Source organism: Meles meles, chromosome 19, assembly GCF_922984935.1.
Source record: "Meles meles chromosome 19, mMelMel3.1 paternal haplotype, whole genome shotgun sequence".
Taxonomy (NCBI): Eukaryota; Metazoa; Chordata; class Mammalia; order Carnivora; family Mustelidae; genus Meles; species Meles meles.
The window spans coordinates 10704500-10722623 of record NC_060084.1 but is presented as its reverse complement, the minus strand read 5'-3'; the positions used below and the strand labels follow the sequence as shown (position 1 = coordinate 10722623).

General features: G+C 39.2%; 1 protein-coding gene across 2 annotated transcripts in view; it reads left to right on the top strand.

Moving 5' to 3' along the window:
• Window positions 1–18124, top strand: part of CNTNAP4 (contactin associated protein family member 4) — a 260192-nt gene that overhangs the window by 191076 nt on the left and 50992 nt on the right. For both annotated transcript variants that reach the window (XM_045989410.1, XM_045989411.1), the window contains exons 13-15: window positions 7403–7600; window positions 11681–11837; window positions 15589–15716. In XM_045989410.1, the coding sequence (XP_045845366.1) occupies window positions 7403–7600; window positions 11681–11837; window positions 15589–15716 (483 nt within the window). The remainder of the gene's footprint in view (window positions 1–7402; window positions 7601–11680; window positions 11838–15588; window positions 15717–18124) is intronic.

Below are 18124 nucleotides of genomic sequence, written 5' to 3'. Positions count from 1 at the left end.
TGGTCATAAAAGGTTTGAGCAGGGAGCGCCTGGGTGGAGTTGGTTAGGTGTCCAACTCTTGGTTTCAGCTCAGGGTTCAGGTCATGATCTCAGGGTTGCGAGAACGAGGTCTGCATTGGGTTCTGCGCTGGCTCAGCCCTGGGTTTGAAGCCTACTTAAGATTCTCCCTCTCCCTGTACTCCTCCCTAAAAAAAGAAAGAAAAGAAAGGTAAAGAAAAGAAGAGAAAAACTTTGAGGGGAAAGACCAGCAGCTCTGTTTTACACAGTTCGAGTTTGGTATGTCTGTGACACATTCAAAGGAGATACTGAGAAGGCAGTTGAACACGGGAGCAAAAGTTCCTTTGTATTAACGTGTAATTCTAAAAACTGGAGGATGGTGGTAAAACCATGGCAACGGATATTTAGGGAAATTAGAAGATTAGAATGTATCTTCAGGGATTTTTCATATCACACAACCAGGTGGCTTCCGTTTGCTTTCACCATTGTTGAGGACATTGTACGCAGATAATCCAGTTAGGGACAGCTAAGTGTCTTCCGCAACCCTGGAATATTGAAATACATTTACACTGAGCGTAAGCTTTTTGCTGTTTTGTACATGTCTATAGATGTCCAAGAGCACCTTGATTTGGGGGGTGCAAATAAACTGTCGTGAGTAGGTGACTCTCAAATAATGAGGACCTGTAAATAATGAGCATTGAGTGTATATATATACACACACACTCACACATGGATGATATCTTTCTATGGAATAATTCCAAAATTTATAGGCCATGTGAACTTACGTTATCTACATGATAAGGCACTTACCGCTTTCATTTTATTGAATAAATTATTCCATTTTTATTACATCAACATTTACCTCGTCATATTACTTTATCAGTTATGTGTCTTATTTTAGTCAGTGAAGTCTCATGCTGACTCTGTAACAGTTCTGAGAGACATGGAGGAAATATGTATATCCACACAGAGAGAGGTGACAGGTGTTTCAGCAAAATTTTCAGAAAGCATTGATGCAAAAGAGGACATTCACAACATTTAAAGCCATTTGAAAAGCAAGCCATTGAAGGCAGAGTCACAGATAATCCAGTTAGGAGACAGCTAAGTGTCCTCAGAGACCCCGGAATACTGAAATACATTTACACTAAAGTGGCAATCCCAGAATGTAACAATCCAGTGAAAAATAATGTTACAGCTTGAAACATTTCCTATTGATCTGGTTTTGCAAATGAGGAAAGCGGGAGGTTGGGTAAAGCAGGCTAAAGAATCATTAGGGAGCAATGGGAGACTAAAACCCCTTTTCTCCCAGACTGAACATTTTTCCACTAGAAAAAGCTATGTTCTATCAGTGTCTCATTGCTTGTAGCCAATAACATATTTTCTAGTTATATAAATCAAGTGTAATAATTAACAAAAAGAAGACAAAATGCTGAATCAGTTACTTGCAGCTGTGTAACTTCAAAAAAATCCCGTTATGAGTCTAGAATTAGTGTCAAGCAAATGATTCCACGTGGATTTAAATACCTTGAAGCATTACCAGCTAAAAACTACAAAGGAAACTTCTTTTGAATGGATAATTTCCCAAACTCTGTTAAAGACGGAAAATTCCTTCTAAATACAGTATTGTAAATATAATTTAAAAAATAAGTAGTCAGGATAACGTGAAGCCCAGTGGCTCTACCTGCAGAAATGTACAAGGCTTTTTTCGTCTACACGAAATCCACTGCTTTTTCTATAATGTAATGGTTTTGTGTTCAAGATATTTCTCATTTCACACATTGCCTTGTCAGGACAGTTGTTTCAGAGGGGAGAGAATGATGAGTGCTAAAGCTCTCAGACTTTGGTGAAGATGCCAGTTCCCTGGTTTAAACTCCCTCTGGCCAAGATGCCACGGTGCCCCCAAGATACCTGGATTGAGTTTTGCTGACTCGGTAAACTGGAGGACCAAGGCCGGGTTTCTGCCCTCTGAACAAGCTCTCCGTGTGCTTCTGAGACAGGAGCTCCTGAGACCATTCCCTGGGAAGGCTGGAGAGTATGAGATTTATAACAACAGAATTCTTTTTACTTTAGGGATTTCAACAATAAGGCCTCCTTGTTAGCTCTGAGAGTTAATAACTAAGGATCATTATTCAGATGCAGCCTTGTTTATACCAAGCTTTGCTCCAGAATGCTGGCTGTTCTTCCCTTTCATCTCACAGGCTTTCCTGAACACAGCACTTCCTACCTGACCTCCCAGCTTTTAATCACATCTGTCACAACTCCCCCCACCCGTTAATCCTGAAGGAACACAAGGTCTGCAACTATGTTGCTTAAACAGCACGGTTTTTTTTTTCTTTACACTGTTATCATGCTAAAAAACAGCAGCCAGCAGAAGATAAATCAAGTCCTTAATTACTCAGGTGCTTTACATACAATCTATATACCAGAAATCTCTTCAGGGAGACACACTGGTAGACCCAAACTGCCTTTCAATTTTTGAGTGTATTTATTAAATTTCATAGATTTTCCTGCCCATCACAGCTGTCTTTCCTGACTCGTGTTTCCGTGTCTCCTTTACCGCAGCAACCAACTCTCTCAGCATTTGGGTAAAGGACAGTTTTCAAAAAAATAAATAAATGAATAAAATCTCACACAGATATAAAAATAAAAACTAAAACCACATTTTAAAGATTTCGTCTAACACTTTATTAATGAGGAAACTGATAAGATGTCACAATCAGTTCAAAGGAGAATTGAAGAAACAGACATGTGTGTACATCAGTGATATTGAAATTAATGTGCAAATGGAGGCGGGACGGGCTTCTTCCGCAGTGGGTGTGGAGGAGGGGAGTCCATTGAACCTCTGCCAGGTGGAATTTGCTGGTATGTGGACAATAGTTTGTTGTTGTGAGGAAACAAAGAATGCCTTGCTTGCTAAGCAAATAAGTAAGTGAGGCAAATAAATTAACAAAAAAAAAAAAAAATTAAGTAAATCTGGAAGCCTGTGTTAAAGGATCATTTCATATAAATATGTCTTGGAAGTTAGAGATAGTGACTCTCTCTGCAGAGATTAGAAAGTTTATCTCCCCCAGATGTATTTGCCTACATGCTAAAAGTGACCCCAAAACCCCAAAACAAAAAACCTATGGACTGGTGCCTCTCCTCAGAGATCTGTTGCATTCCAAAGCCAGTTCCTCTCTCCATCTGTGAAGGGGAGGCGAAGATGTGCCAGCCATCCCCTCTAACATCCAAGTCTCATAATTTGAGGGTTTCTTCTCTCTCTCTTTCTCTCTAAAGATTTTATTTATTTGAGAGAGAGAGAGAAAGAGAGCACATACACATAAGCGGGGGAGAGGGGCAGAAAGAGAGGGAGAAGCAGACTTCCTGCTGAGCAGGGACCCCCCCCAACATGGGGGGCTTGATCCCAGAACCCCCGACGAGATCATGACCTGAGCTGAAGTCAGACACCCAACAGACTGAGCCACCTAGGCGCCCCGGGGGTTTCCTCTCGCGGTGCGACTCCAGCATGCCCAGGTGCATCTGGCACTCCTCTATCGGCCCCTGGGAAACTGGGCCATGGAGAACAGATGCTGCGAGCATTTTCTGTGAGCAGGTCCCTGAGCCAGGGACTCTGTGTCTGTTAGCATAGCTCTCCAGCACCCGTCTGCAGCTAGATCTGTCTGGCTAGATATACATACATGGATATAACTCATATAAGAGGCAAGATAACTGGTTAACTTGCAAGTAGGATAACATCTCATACCCTTCATAGTTTCAGACTTATTAATATGCGGAACTATCCATTTACAATTTACGAAGTTCTAAAACAGCTAAAAGGCACTGAAAGTCTCATGGCACCATAGAGCCAGTACTCTAGTCTGGACGACACAGCGCCTTTACTCCTTTATTCCCACATTTCTTCAGTGTCTTCTGCATGTTGTGCCGAGCCCCTGTGCTGTGTGCTACAGATACTACTAGGAGAGCAAATCAGAAACTATCACTCTTCTCCTAGAGTCTACACACAAGGGGAGAAGACCCAAAGAATAAATCACAAAATGCTGAATTACAAATTGTCAGAAAGTCTGTGTCCTTTACAGTTATAATTTCTGAATATCAGGTAATGCAGTCATGTCTGAAAACTCAGTAAAGAGGCCCCCGGGGTAGTAATTGTGAGAGATTCCCCTGTTAGCAAAGCACAAATGAGATTTGGAGCATGGCTGCTGGGTGCTCATTTCCGGTGTTCCTAACCTATGGTGATGATTCTCTTGTCTCTGCTTTGCCCTGGAAATCTAGAGATCTCATAAGTGCAGCATCTGTTTAACCTTCTGTTTTGTAGCACTTTTTATTAGAAAATGAAAACACTTACAGAAACCACCATAATACTGAAATTTTAGGATGTCAAAAGAGAAATATTTCCATGTGCTGTCCTTTAAGGGTTGTCCGGTGCCTCGGCCTTGGGTTAAATTTACAGCACCTTAAAAGGACCTTTGGAACCAAGTGTTAGTTGTAACCCAGTGGACGCTGAATGCTAGGGAAGGCCAGCTCAGTGTGATGCAAAAGGCAGAGACAAAGACCTCAGGCAGGTGTGTTGTCCTGCTACTTTGGCAGCCGCTCACGCAGGCCATCGATTTACCACAAGGAAAGAAGGATGTTCGTTGAACAAAAAAAACCAGAGTCCAGTGGAGGTTAGGCTAACAGATTTGCCTGGTTAATAATCCTAAACTTCTAATAGCCAGAGTTGAGTTGGCTAAAATCAGAGAATTTCAGACCTACCCTTTGTCTCCTGTGTTCTGCCACTTTATTTTCTAAAATTTGGAGATAGAGTTTTAGATTTTACCAGACTTTTTGTAAGCTCACATTCCACGCTGTATCTGCAACTCAGATATGGTCTCTATACCATATCACTGCTGGCCATCCATAACTAATGCCATTAGCTTTGTATCATGTCCTCTTGAAGGAAATTAATTTGCTGATAAAGCTCTACGGTGAGCTGAAATGCAAGGCAGCAATAGAAGTAACAGCTATTGTTTCCAAGAAAAATAATGATGTGCACAGGGAAGGCAATAAGGCTGTCAAAGTTGTCTCCCGTCTTATTTAACAGACCTCTCTATTCAGAATTCTGGTGACCTGGAGAAGGCTGGGAGTGGAATTTCTTACCTTGTTCTGATTGCCGATCCATGTGCATGTGTTTGCTAAAGAGAGGGGAGGACATTCTCCCTACTGTTTTCCTCCAATTTGGAATAGTCCTCTGCAATGCAGAAGAGTTATGTGACTTAACAGCTTATATATAGAAGGGTTTTGACAACTTTCAGTCTGTTTCTTACCTATTAAATCAGAGGCCTTTTTTTTTCCATTTTATTTATTTTTTCAGCGTAACAGTATTCATTCTTTTTGCACAACACCCAGTGCTCCATGCAAAACGTGCCCTCCCCATTACCCACCACCTGTTCCCCCAACCTCCCACCCCTGACCCTTCAAAACCCTCAGGTTGTTTTTCAGAGTCCATAGTCTCTTATGGTTCGCCTCCCCTTCCAAAATTTTTTTTTTAAATAAACATATAATGTATTTTTATCCCCAGGGGTACAGGTCTGTGAATCGCCAGGTTTACACACTTCACAGCACTCACGATAGCACTTACCCTCCCCAATGTCCATAGCCCTCTCCCCCTCTCCCAATCCCACCTCCCCCCAGCAACCCCCAGTTTGTTTTGTGAGATTAAGAGTCATTTATGGTTTGTCTCCCTCCCAATCGCATCTTGTTTCATTTATTCTTCTCCTATCCCCCTACCCCCCCATGTTGCTTCTCCATGTCCTCATATCAGGGAGATCATATGATAGTTGTCTTTCTCCGATTGACTTATTTCACTAAGCATGATACGCTCTAGTTCCATCCATGTCGTCGCAAATGGCATGATTTCATTTCTTTTGATGGCTGCATAGTATTCCATTGTGTATATATACCACATCTTCTTTATCCATTCATCTGTTGATGGACATCTAGGTTCTTTCCATAGTTTGGCTATTGTAGACTTCATCAAGATCAAAAGCTTTTGCACAGCAAAGGAAACAGTTAACAAAACCAAAAGACAACTGACAGAATGGGAGAAGATATTTGCAAACGACATATCAGATAAAGGGCTAGTATCCAAAATCTATAAGGAACTCAGCAAACTCAACACCCAAAGAACAAACAATCCAATCAAGAAATGGGCAGAGGACATGAACAGACATTTCTGCAAAGAAGACATCCAGATGGCCAACAGACACATGAAAAAGTGTTCCACGTCACTCGGCATCAGGGAAATACAAATCAAAACCACAATGAGATATCACCTCACACCAGTCAGAATGGCTAAAATTAACAAGTCAGGAAATGACAGATGCTGGCGAGGATGTGGAGAAAGGGGAACCCTCCTCCACTGTTGGTGGGAATGCAAGCTGGTGCAACCACTCAGAGGCCTTTTGATTAATCTGTTCGTGCGCCTGCATCTATCACAATAAATATAATGTGAAGTCAATTCCTGGAGAAGTTGAAGGCTAGATACAATATGCCTGTCTTCTGCTACACTGTAGGATTTTTATTTCATTTAATAATTTTAGTAATCATTATGATGGTTGATGTTCAGGTGTCAATGGCGATTACGCTACTAAGTACTCAGAGGTACTTTATTTTGTGAGTTAGTTGAGTTGCTACTGCTGCGTCAGATGGGCTCAGCCCAAGGGAGTACCTTCCTATGGTCCCACATCATGGTGCACATCACACAAGACCAAAATGAATATTTAAAATTCAATTTAAAAAGAAATTGATGTGCACTCATAATTAAATGTTGTCTGAAGAGAGAGAGATATATAGGCCATAAAAAGTGACTTTCCTTTTGCTGATAACAGGAATGATTTTTAAGAGCAGAAAAGTCATTGCTTACATTATGTAGTTTAAAATATTTTAGAAATTCAAAGATACACTTTTTTTTTTTTAATTGTAACATTCCTGAATTTGGGGTGTGTCAGTAATCAACAATGCTTTAGAAATATGATAGGCAACTATTTTTTTTCTAAAATAAAATGAAATAAAAACATATCTTTAAAAAGTAGAATATTAGATTCAGTGAAATGAAATGTCTCACAAATTTTAATAATTCGTTTCCTTAATATTTTTCATCATGAACATTTTCTGGTTAAATTAGCAACAAAGAGTAAAATAAAATCACTGCAAATGCATGGCAGTCATATAAACTTCAGGGAAAAGAATCACTTCAGATAATTTAAAAATTTTAAGAATCCATTTGTGTTGATTCTACCTCTGAGAGAGGTTTGATGACTAGAAAAATCTGACTCAGATAAAAGGTGATTTTGATTTTCTTTATTTATTTTAACTTTTGCAGACTAGTGATGGTCTCCTCTCTTTCTTCCCCATTTCTGCATACAAGAAACTGCATGGACCGTCATACAGCACAATGGCTCTGACTTAACAAGAGTCAGAAACACTAACCCAGAGAACCCATACGCTGGGTTTTTCGAGTACGTGGCCAGCATGGAGCAGCTCCAGGCCACAATTAACCTTGCGGAGCACTGTGAGCAGGAGCTTACCTACTACTGCAAGAAGTCACGACTTGTCAATAAACAAGGTAAGGAAACTGAGGCATCTGTCCTGCCTCGCGCATTGCACCGTGAACTTGACTTCAACAGCTCCTGTGGATTTTAATGATGCCAAGGCGGTGGCTTTTGGCCACTGAGAGTGTCTGTCCCCTATACACTTAGCAAACGTGTCACAGTCTGGAAGCCACAGCAATGCTTTGGCCTGAAGAAAAGAACAAGGTCAATTTATGCTGAGCTTCGTTCAAAGTCTTGATTGCCTCTGGTCTCTTCGTGGCCTTCATCACATAATGCTTCATTCGGATGAATGAATGAACGAAAAGGGCTTCATTCGGATCCTGGATGGATGCTCAGTGTTCGTCCCTTTTAAAGGGCAAGTGACATATATGGTTTGTTCTGTCATGCAAAAGAACTAATGAAAATATGACTGACTTTTCTGAAACTGACTATTCTGTGGGACTCTTTTTCAGGGATTGTTGGCAGTTAGCCTCTGGGTAAAACTGTAAATTAGAATAGGCTGCTGGAAACAGTTTATTCAGCAATTTAAATAGGAATTTGAAAACCTCTTTTTAACTCTTTCTTTTATTCTGCTTTTAGTAGCGCCTAAATTCTGTTTCTGGTCTTGTTTCCGCTTTAGAACATCTCATGATGTGACAATATCTTGGTCCCCCGGTTCTGCCTTCGTGTGGGCCTTTCTGATGCTCTTGAATTACTGCAGGAGCTTTCCAGCTGGTCTCCCATGGGCATCTCTTCATACCCTCTCACCATCCAGCATGCGCTCCAAAATATTCGTCTTTATGATGGGAATTAACCTATAAGAAATACTGCTTCATCATGACACACTTTTCTACTTAGGAAGCCTGGTACCTTCCTCTTCACGGTCTGTCCTTAAAACAGACTCCACTCTCTGGATATCTCAAGTGCATATTCTGGACCCACACCCTGGTTATGCCAATGTCATGCCACTCCCCGACACACTGTTTTCTAGCGGCAATATCGAGGTATATTTTTCTTTAGAAATTAGAGAAGGTTCTAAGACATCAGCACAATAAAGCCACTTAGAATGTTTACCCCTATTTGTAATTTTAAGAGAGATCCATAGCATGACAAGAATTTTAAAAGACATGCATTTCTTATGTGACTGTCATACGTCGTGTGGGTCAAGCAAAAAAGATTCTGAACTCTTGGGATGACATTTGAACCTGTTGTTTCTAGTTAAGCACCTCTTCTACTTACTCTCCACCCACAGAGTATAACCAGATTATTCTCTCCATTGTGCCTGCCTCCTCCTCCTGCTTTTCCTCCTCCTTCTATTTCAGAAGGTCTTCATTTGGACTTTCACCCACACCAACCCTTCCTATCTTGCCAGTCTTCCCTCAAATCTTATCCCCCTGAAACCTCAATCCCATTTGTGAATGACCATCAGAGAGTTGTAGTGAGAAGAGCATAGGATTTAAAGCAGGAAGAGTCTGTAAGTTCAAATTCCAGGGGTCTCATTGATTAAGTAGAGAGTTTGGATAGATTAGTCTTTATCAGCCTTTGCTTTCCCTTCTATGGCACAGGGCCAAGTCATGGGGTGTGGCAGTGATTGGGTGGCATGACATGACTCATACAAATTGCCTGAAGTGAGCTTCTCTCTTTCTGGTTCTCTGGGGCATCATGGTTATAGTTAACATAACAGTTTCGGATGCAACTGATGGTTCAGTTGTTCATTGTTGCTAAATATTGATCTTGGCATCTAAAACATAGGTAAACAAATATGTAAGTGTATTCTAAGAGAATGAGAATCTTAATTATAGAAGGATAAATGAATGGGATGCAAAAAATAAATGGAATTGCTTAAGTAGAAAAGAAAGACCAAAGGGAAAACAAATATCAAAGTCACAAATGAACCAAACTTTGGAAGAACTAGAAAACAAAAACCCCGCAGGGTTAGTGAGCAAGCCCACACAAAGAGGACAATATAGAGCGTGAAGGAACGCCTACCTTCATGGCCAGTGGGGCCCATGTATCTTTTACTAAGACTCCCACATGTTTCAGCCAGGCTTGAGAGCCACTAGTAAAGAAAATAACTTCTAGAAAAGGCCATTGAACAAGGGATGATGGTAATTGTTAAATACACAGATTTTCTTCAAGTCCATCACGCTAGATTTCATGTAGAATGATCCTGAGTTGGAAAAGAGAGAACAATTTGGAGTTTAAGTTCACAATGAAGAATAGGAAGGAAGTGTCAGACAAGTTAAATTTACAGTTTCAGATCTTGAAGATACCGAAGTTTCAAGTAATAGTGGTGCCATTATTGTGAATGAAAAGGTGGGGTGTGTATGTAAATGCATTTTCAGCAGTCTGTGGAGCTGTGACTCAGCACGTTGAAAAGATGGCCAATGTGGATACTCAAGTTCTTTGGGATTTTGACTACAGGAAGTGGAATGTCTGACCATGATCACCGATTGTTTATAATTTTAATTTTTAAAAGATTTTATTTATTTATTTGAGGAAGAGAGGATGCATGCATAAGCAGGGGCAGAAGCAGGCAGAGGGAGAGTGAGAAGCAGGCTCCCCACTGAGCAGGAAGCCCTATTGAGTCTCTATCCCAGGACCCTGGGATCATGACCTGAACTGAAGGCAGTGGCTTAACTGACTGAGCCACCCAGATGCCCCTTATACTTTTAATTTTTAACTTAAAAAATTTCTCATGATTTTCTTCATTCTTTCTTATAGTTATTTAAATTGTTTAGGATGCTTCAAAAAGTCTTAAAGGGAACCAAATGTACTTGGTACCTTTAAAACATTCAGTGGTTTCTGTTTTATAGGGAAGATTGGAAATTTAGAGTGACAGTATTGTTCAGTACTTAGGAATATTTTATTTTCTTTTTAATCTATGAACACATAATGTTTTAAGTAGTATATTGAAAAACTTATATTAAATGTTTCAAGATGGTTTCATCTTCTGTTGATGACTTAATCCTGCAATTAAAAAAAAGATGAATAATCTTGATTTTAATTTCTTTGTCCATACAAAAACTTACAATTAACTTGAGTTTTTTTGGCATGATATGTGCTGGTATATATAGTAACACTAGAGAAAGGTTGTTGGCATTAGTAGAGGTTCGATCTAATTGTAAGTTGTTATAAGCGTTAGCATTCTTAGGTAAGTCCCAGATTTTCACTAGGATTCATGGAAATAACTTAAAAGTTCTGAAAGTCAACAGAAGAATGATCTAACACCTTTGAGGAGCTGACTGATTTGATGTCACATTCTTCTTATACTCTGATTCTCAGATGACTATGATTTTTCCTCTCTACCTATTGTTTTTTCCAAAGACAGATGGCCTGCATTCCTCACCTGAATGTTCTGTCTGTTCTTTGCTCTAGTTCTTTGGCATCATGTTTAGTCGTAACTCTGAGAAGGAGCTGGAAGCTGAACATTCATCATAGAAAGAAATGCATTTGGCTAAGGGAAATTTTGTTTTTGAGTGTAGTGTTTGCTTCAGGCATAAAGATCTTTCAGTGTTATTTCTGTAGTCTCCAAATAAATAGCCAGGCCTTTAAATGGGAGAAAAAAAATACATATTTCCAGATAGATCTTAAATCATAATAAGGGAGTGCCATATCATGCCTAATGTTTAATAAACAGCTAATATGTTTTTAGCCAATAAATATATTGAGATCAATCACTGACTTTCCTAACATTCCATAATGTTTTAATGGGCATTTCATGATCTCAAGTCAAGTTTGCTCCTGTTATGTTAATTATCGTGGTTTATATTTTGAGATCTCCTTGTTTCAAAAATTATTTTTAAAGAAATTACATATGTGAACTGCTCTCAAAACATCTTTAAGTACCATGCCTGAACTAAATAGGAACTGCTGATTTCTTTCCTACTTAAGGAAAAATACATTGACCATTTAAGCTTAAATAATAAAATACTCTTTTAAAAGCTTTCTTATGGCAATGCCATCAATAGCCATGTTTGGAACATCACTGCATCAGATCAGTCTTTCTTTGCCTCCTCTTGCTCTTTTGAATGATTTGGGGAGAAGGGTATGGCCTGGGCTGGAAGGCTGTGGGGTATAGAGCAGATGACACATTTCTCATATTTGTCTTTCAGATGGAAGCCCTCTGAGTTGGTGGGTTGGAAGAACCAATGAAACACAAACGTACTGGGGAGGTTCTTTGCCTGATCCTCAGAAATGTACTTGTGGATTAGAAGGGAACTGCATTGATTCTCAGTATTACTGCAACTGTGATGCTGACCGGAATGAATGGTGATTTCCATATGATTTCCTTATACAAAATAAAGTTTATTTTTAAAAATGACTTGCTCAGACCATTTAGTGTAGTGAGGCAGATACTGAACAAATGAGCACAGTGAAGAAATTAGATAAAGGTGTATTTTGATAAAATCTGTTACAATTAATCTGAATCCTAAATGTCAAGACCAATAGTTTTTTTATTTGAATTTTTTGTAATGGACCATACATCATTACATTTTATTTTTGTAATAGAATGAAAGGGAGACATCTTTTTTATATTTTTTCTTCATCATAAGTCAAGTATCATTTTCTTTTAAATTAAGTGTAATTGAGAATTCTGTTACTCAAAATATATTTATAGGCATTAATTATAAAAACACATTTCTTCAGTAATCTGCCTATAAAACCTTTAAACAGTAAACTTAGAATTTCTCACAGTTATTTGATCATGTAGCTCTTTAAATTTTTTAAGGATAATTTTTTAAGGATATTTACAAAAACACCTACTTGAAGAAAGTGGGGAATAACAAAATGTGTGGGGGGGTGGACCCTAGAAAGAATAGAATCCAAGCCGATGAGATCGATGTTTACCTGCCTTTTCCCATGAGGGTGCTGACCAGACCACATGCCATGACGTGGTTAGGACTCTAAGGGAATACTAGATCTTTTTGGCTTGAGGTATCCAAAGACAGAGTTTGGGGCTGCCAAAATGACTAAATATTGAGAAGGGAGTAGAAATCTCATAAAGAAGAAAGCTACCTCGGGGGGAGTTCACTCTACCAACTCCACTCAGATCCCTGGCTGCCCTGTGCATGTGAAACTGGGGAGGTTATTTGCCTGATCCTCAGAAATGTACTTGTGGATTGGAAGGGAACTGCATTGATTCTCAGTATTATTGCAGCTGTGATGCTGACCAGAATCAATGGTGATTTCCATATGATTTCCTTTGCACATGCTCAGGGAAGGTTTCTAGAAATCACGCAGACAGCTACAGCTGGAAAACTGAATAAGCTTTAGAGACATTTCCTTGAATACTACCAGAAGAGAGACAGAATTTGGAGCTTAAGTCTCATTAATTGAGACAGGCTTGTAAACCCCTTAGCTTTCCAGAGAAATGACAGAAGGTTCGTGTCTTCACAGCAAAGACTGTGAAACAAAACAGTATGACTGAACACTAAGAACACAACTGATGCCGGCCCACCTAAGATGGTATAAAACCAAACCTCCACAATTTACTGTGATAAGACTGTGCTTTACCTGACTGGGGCGGGGGGTAGTTTTTAGAAAATGGTGACAGAATCCAAAATGTCTGTCGTGTATCACCCATAATATTCAGAATATTATAACAATTGTTACGTATTTCAAAAAAGGGTAAATTTGATCCAAAGTCAAGAAAAATGATAGTAATTATTAGAAATAGACCCTGGAACACTGATGTTTGATTAGTAGGCAAAAACCTTAAAGCAGCTATTATAAACATGCCTGAAGACTTAAAGGTAGAAATCACCACAACAAGTGAAGAGAAGGCATATCAAGCAGATAAATGAGAACTGTATTCAAGAAGCAAATAAATTCTGGAATAGGAAAGCACAACATCTGAAGAGAAAACTTCACTGAATGGACTTGAATATAAGATCTAGCAGAAGAAATACTTCAGTGAACCTGAAGACAGCTTAATTGAAATCATTTAATCTGAAGAACATGGCAGGTAGGATTGGGGGGAAGTTTGGAAGAAAAACTAACAGAACCTTTGTGGATTTTGAGAAAATATCAATGATTTAATAGGCAAGAAATCAGAGTCCCTGAAGGATAAGAAATAAAACAAGGCAAAAACGGTGCAGAAACGATGGCTGGAAATTTCTCAAATTTATTTAATAAACGTCTGTGGTAGCAATTCTCTGAGATGGCCCTCCATGATCCACATGGCCTGTCATTCACACCACTGTGTGATTTCCTCCCTGTGAGTGTCATCTGGACCTTGTGACTTGCTTCAGATAAATAAAATATGATAAAAGGGATGAGAATCACTTCTGAGATTAGGTTACAAAAGACTGTGACCTCTGATTTCCTTGCAACTCTTTCCCTGACTCTTGTTTTAATAAAGCAATCTGCCGTATTGTGTCCTGGGGAGAGGCCAAGTGGCAAGGAATGGAGGGTGACCTTCAACCAATAGTCAGTGAAGAGCCAAGGCCCTCAGTCCATCCACTGGCAAGGAACAGACTATTGCCAACAACCAGCCACTTGGAGCAAGCTTGGAAGCAAGTCCTTCCCCTGTCAAGCACTGAGATGATGGCAGTTGTTGCCAACACTTTGGTTATAGCCTGGGAGGGGCTCTGAGCCAGAGTATCCTGTTAAGATATGCCCAGATTCTTGGCACACAGAAACTGTAGATGATAAATGTCGTTTTAAGTTACTAAGTTATAGGATAATTTGTTATTCCATAGTGGATACATAATATAACATCAATGTACAGATTCCAGAAACTCAGAGACACTGAAGCAGAATGAAAACAGAGAAAAGCACACCTTGGATTATTGTTCAGATTGCTAAGACAACAACAACAACAACAACAATCAAGATAAATATTTTGAAAGCAGCCAGGTTGGAGAGATATAGTGGAATACATTCCATGCAGGGGAACAAACGTACAAACGAAGGCTGACTTCTCAGCAAATGCACGGGTCAGAAGACAATGGAATGATATCTGTAATGTGTTGAAAGAGAAAGCAGTGTCAAACTAGAATTCTATACAAAACAAATAGGTATTTAAAAAATGAAAGTAAAATAAAGTCCTTTTCAGATCAATCAAATGCTGAATTTATTACCAGCAGAGCTGCATTGTGTGAAATACTAACAAAAATTCCATAGGCTAAAGAGAAATAATGTCAGATGAAAACTCAGATCTTTGGGAAGGAATAAAGAACACTGGAAATCATGACTGTGTCATTAAATAGAAAAGCCAGGCTTTAAATTCTTTTTTGTAATTAAAAGATTAAAATTTACTGTCTAGCTGAATTATAACATCTATGACATCTAGATTTAAAATATATGACAGCAATAACACAAGGAACAGGTGTGTGCTGAGGGGAAATGGGGGGGGTATAAGGATATTATCCTATACTAAGCTTCTACCATTTTATATTGAGTAATATAACACAAAATCTAACTAAAGTGGATGAATTAAAGGTGCATTATGTAAGGATTCATAAAACAAACATTAAAACATCTATGAATAGACATGTGCCTAAAAGGTGAATAAAAAATAAAATTGAATGCAAAGAAATATGGAGTAAACCAAGAGAAATAGGAGAGAGGGAGCAGAAATGCAAGAAATACTATGGGAAAAAATAGAAATAAATACCAGTTTGGTAGATCTAAAAGCACAGTATCAGTCATTACACTAAATGTAATTAATCATGTGTGTATATTGAATTATAATTGACATACAGTAATGTATCGCCTTCAGGTATACAACATAATGATTCAGTATTTTCATACATTACGAAATGATCACCTTGCTCTAACCATTCCACTTAAAACATAGAAAATGGTCAACTGAACTTCAAAATCAGCAACTATAATCAGTCTGCAGGAGCCACTAAAATGTGGCCACATTTTCACGCAAGGGAGCAATCTGATCCTTGCTCTTTTGCGTGTACAGACTTACCTCAGAATGTCTTGGCTTCGAAATGCAATAAGGACTATTGCTTCCCTTATATTAATCAGAATAATATAAGAATCTTGTTGTCGTTACTGTTTTTAGGACCAATGACACTGGACTCCTTTCTTACAAAGAGCATCTGCCAGTGAGGAAGATAGTGGTTACAGACACGGGCCGACCGCACTCAGAAGCGGCTTACAAATTGGGACCTCTACTCTGCCGGGGAGACAGTAAGTGGTGGCAGCGGGTTGTCAACATGGCTGAGCAAGGATCATGTTTCTGTCGCATAATAATGAATCACACTTCTGTTGTGAAATGCATGAGCAGTGCCTGAAGTGATTCTTCCAGTCAGTCAACAAATAATGTACCCTTATAAAGTGTAAAGCCCTATAATAAATGCTTGGTGGCAAGCTTTGTTCAGATTCTAAGAGAATGAAACCACTAAGCATCTCGATTTGAATTGGCTTATAAACCTATCCCAGCATTCCTAAACTTCCGCATGCCGTGATCCATCTCAGAAATCCTCGGTGCTGCGTAAAATCGTGAGTTTTCTACTGTTGGGCCTGTGGTGAAATGAGAGCGTCAGTAGAATCAAATGCCAGTTTTGTCAAACATGTTTCAATTTTTAAGCTCATCTTTTCCCCAGTCTGTGTGTCTGTGTATTTACACTAAATCAGTGGGACATACTGTTTTGTATATTCAGTGTATTAACACTCTAAACCAGAATTCTGGTTTCACAGAAAATATTTTCTGCAGGGAATGAAATGAGCATACGTACCCATACATATGGAGACTGATGCATTGATTATTTATGCTTTTAGCTATTTCCAGAACTTAAAATGGAAATGGGAGAAACATTTATTTATGTTAAAAGTATACCCTACAATAAAATTTCATTTTAGGGGCTCAAACTAGGAGATGATCTAACAATGCCGTGGATTTATAGAGATATATAGCAGAAGTTGCTTAGTTAAAAAGCAAAGATGATAGTGGCCTATAAAAATTTATATGTACTTGTAAAAAACTGTCTCCCATTATACCTACCATCCCTGATCTTCAGCATCCCTACTTCCTGTTCTGCCAGTAGGCTTCACACAATCACAGATGACACAGGGTATTGCATGGAGAGAAAAATTATGTGCACAGAGATGAGGTTGTAAACTCAGGATGCATCTAGGGGAGTACAAATATTTTGTGACTATAGAAAATTGTCCTATACGTCACATGCAGTTTTCACTGCTGGCTCTGATCTTAACCCTGCAGGGGCCCAGACTGGCTTCCGCCCTCCCCCTTATTCCATTTGCCACCATCCCTGGGCAAGTGTCTGTTTTGACCGAGGTCGCTACCACTAGTCCTTAGGTCTTCTTTCTCACAGACTTCCTGCCACGAACACACAGAACCTTTTCACTTAACACAGTGATTCTCTATGCAAGGCAGTTTTCCCCCTCCGTGGACATTTGGCAATATCTGGAGACATTTTTGGCCGTCACAATTACTGGGGGGTTGAGGGCTACTGGCATCTAGAGGGAGAAGTGAGGAATGCTGCTGAATGTGCTACGATGCACAAGACAGCCCCCCTCAACAAAGAGTGATCTGGTCCAAAATGTCCATAGTGCTGAGGTTGAGAAACCAGAATGTTAAATTTTTGTGACCATGGGGATGCAGAGGTACAAGGTTTTACAAGTAGTCTAAGTATTTAGAGAGCAGCTAAATAATTTCTGAGTTATTAATGAAACAGTAATTGAGAGTTTCCTTGGCCTGGTCTTGTACATCTATTTTAGGCTCAAGGTTCATCCTCACATAATATTATAGGACTGTTCTCAGCATGGAGAGCTCTTTCTTATTTTCTGAGTCAGAAAAGCAGTATGGGAAGTCTGTACTCCTGGAAGTGTCATGCCCTAGAGACACTGTTTTTTCTTTCCTACTGAGATAGATTGGATTACCATGGGGCTTCTAGATATGGAATCATGCACAGTGGGCCTTATAAGCAGAAGAAAGATATGTGGACAATATCTTAAGGGCACTAGGACCTAAACATTGAATAATTTAAGGCCAAGATATAGCTTAATCTTCATGATCTAACTGAAAGCATGGAGACCAGTTATAAATCTAAAGACCAGCAAAGTGACCTTTGATGTAAGACAAGGAAAAATGATAAAGGCTTGAACAACACAGTGGCATGGGGCTTAAGGAAGGGACTCACATAGAGAAATTCAGTATGATCTTGAGGGAGTTGAGGTTGAAAGGGTGGGAGGATGATCTCTGGCTTTCTGATCTAAATAAAGTTGCTTCGGACCATTCATTGAAACAGTCAGGATGCTAGTACCCTTCACTGAGACAAAGGAACTCTTAGATGTTCTTTGACAGAAAAATGAGATTTAAAAAAATGACATTTAGGTTTTCTCACACAAACTAGAGATGCTGAAAATATTAGATCTAGCTATGTTTTTGTAGGAAAGAAGCCTTGAAAAAACAGGACAAATAAAACAAAAATGAGTATGAATCCTTACTGGTCCCAAATATGAGCCTACCCCTAATTAATTGGTACCATCTTTTTCTAAGTCCTTCTTTCACCCTTTTTGTTTTTTTTAATGCATGTTGTTCTGAAGTCCCATGGGACTGCTGCTATTACTGTATG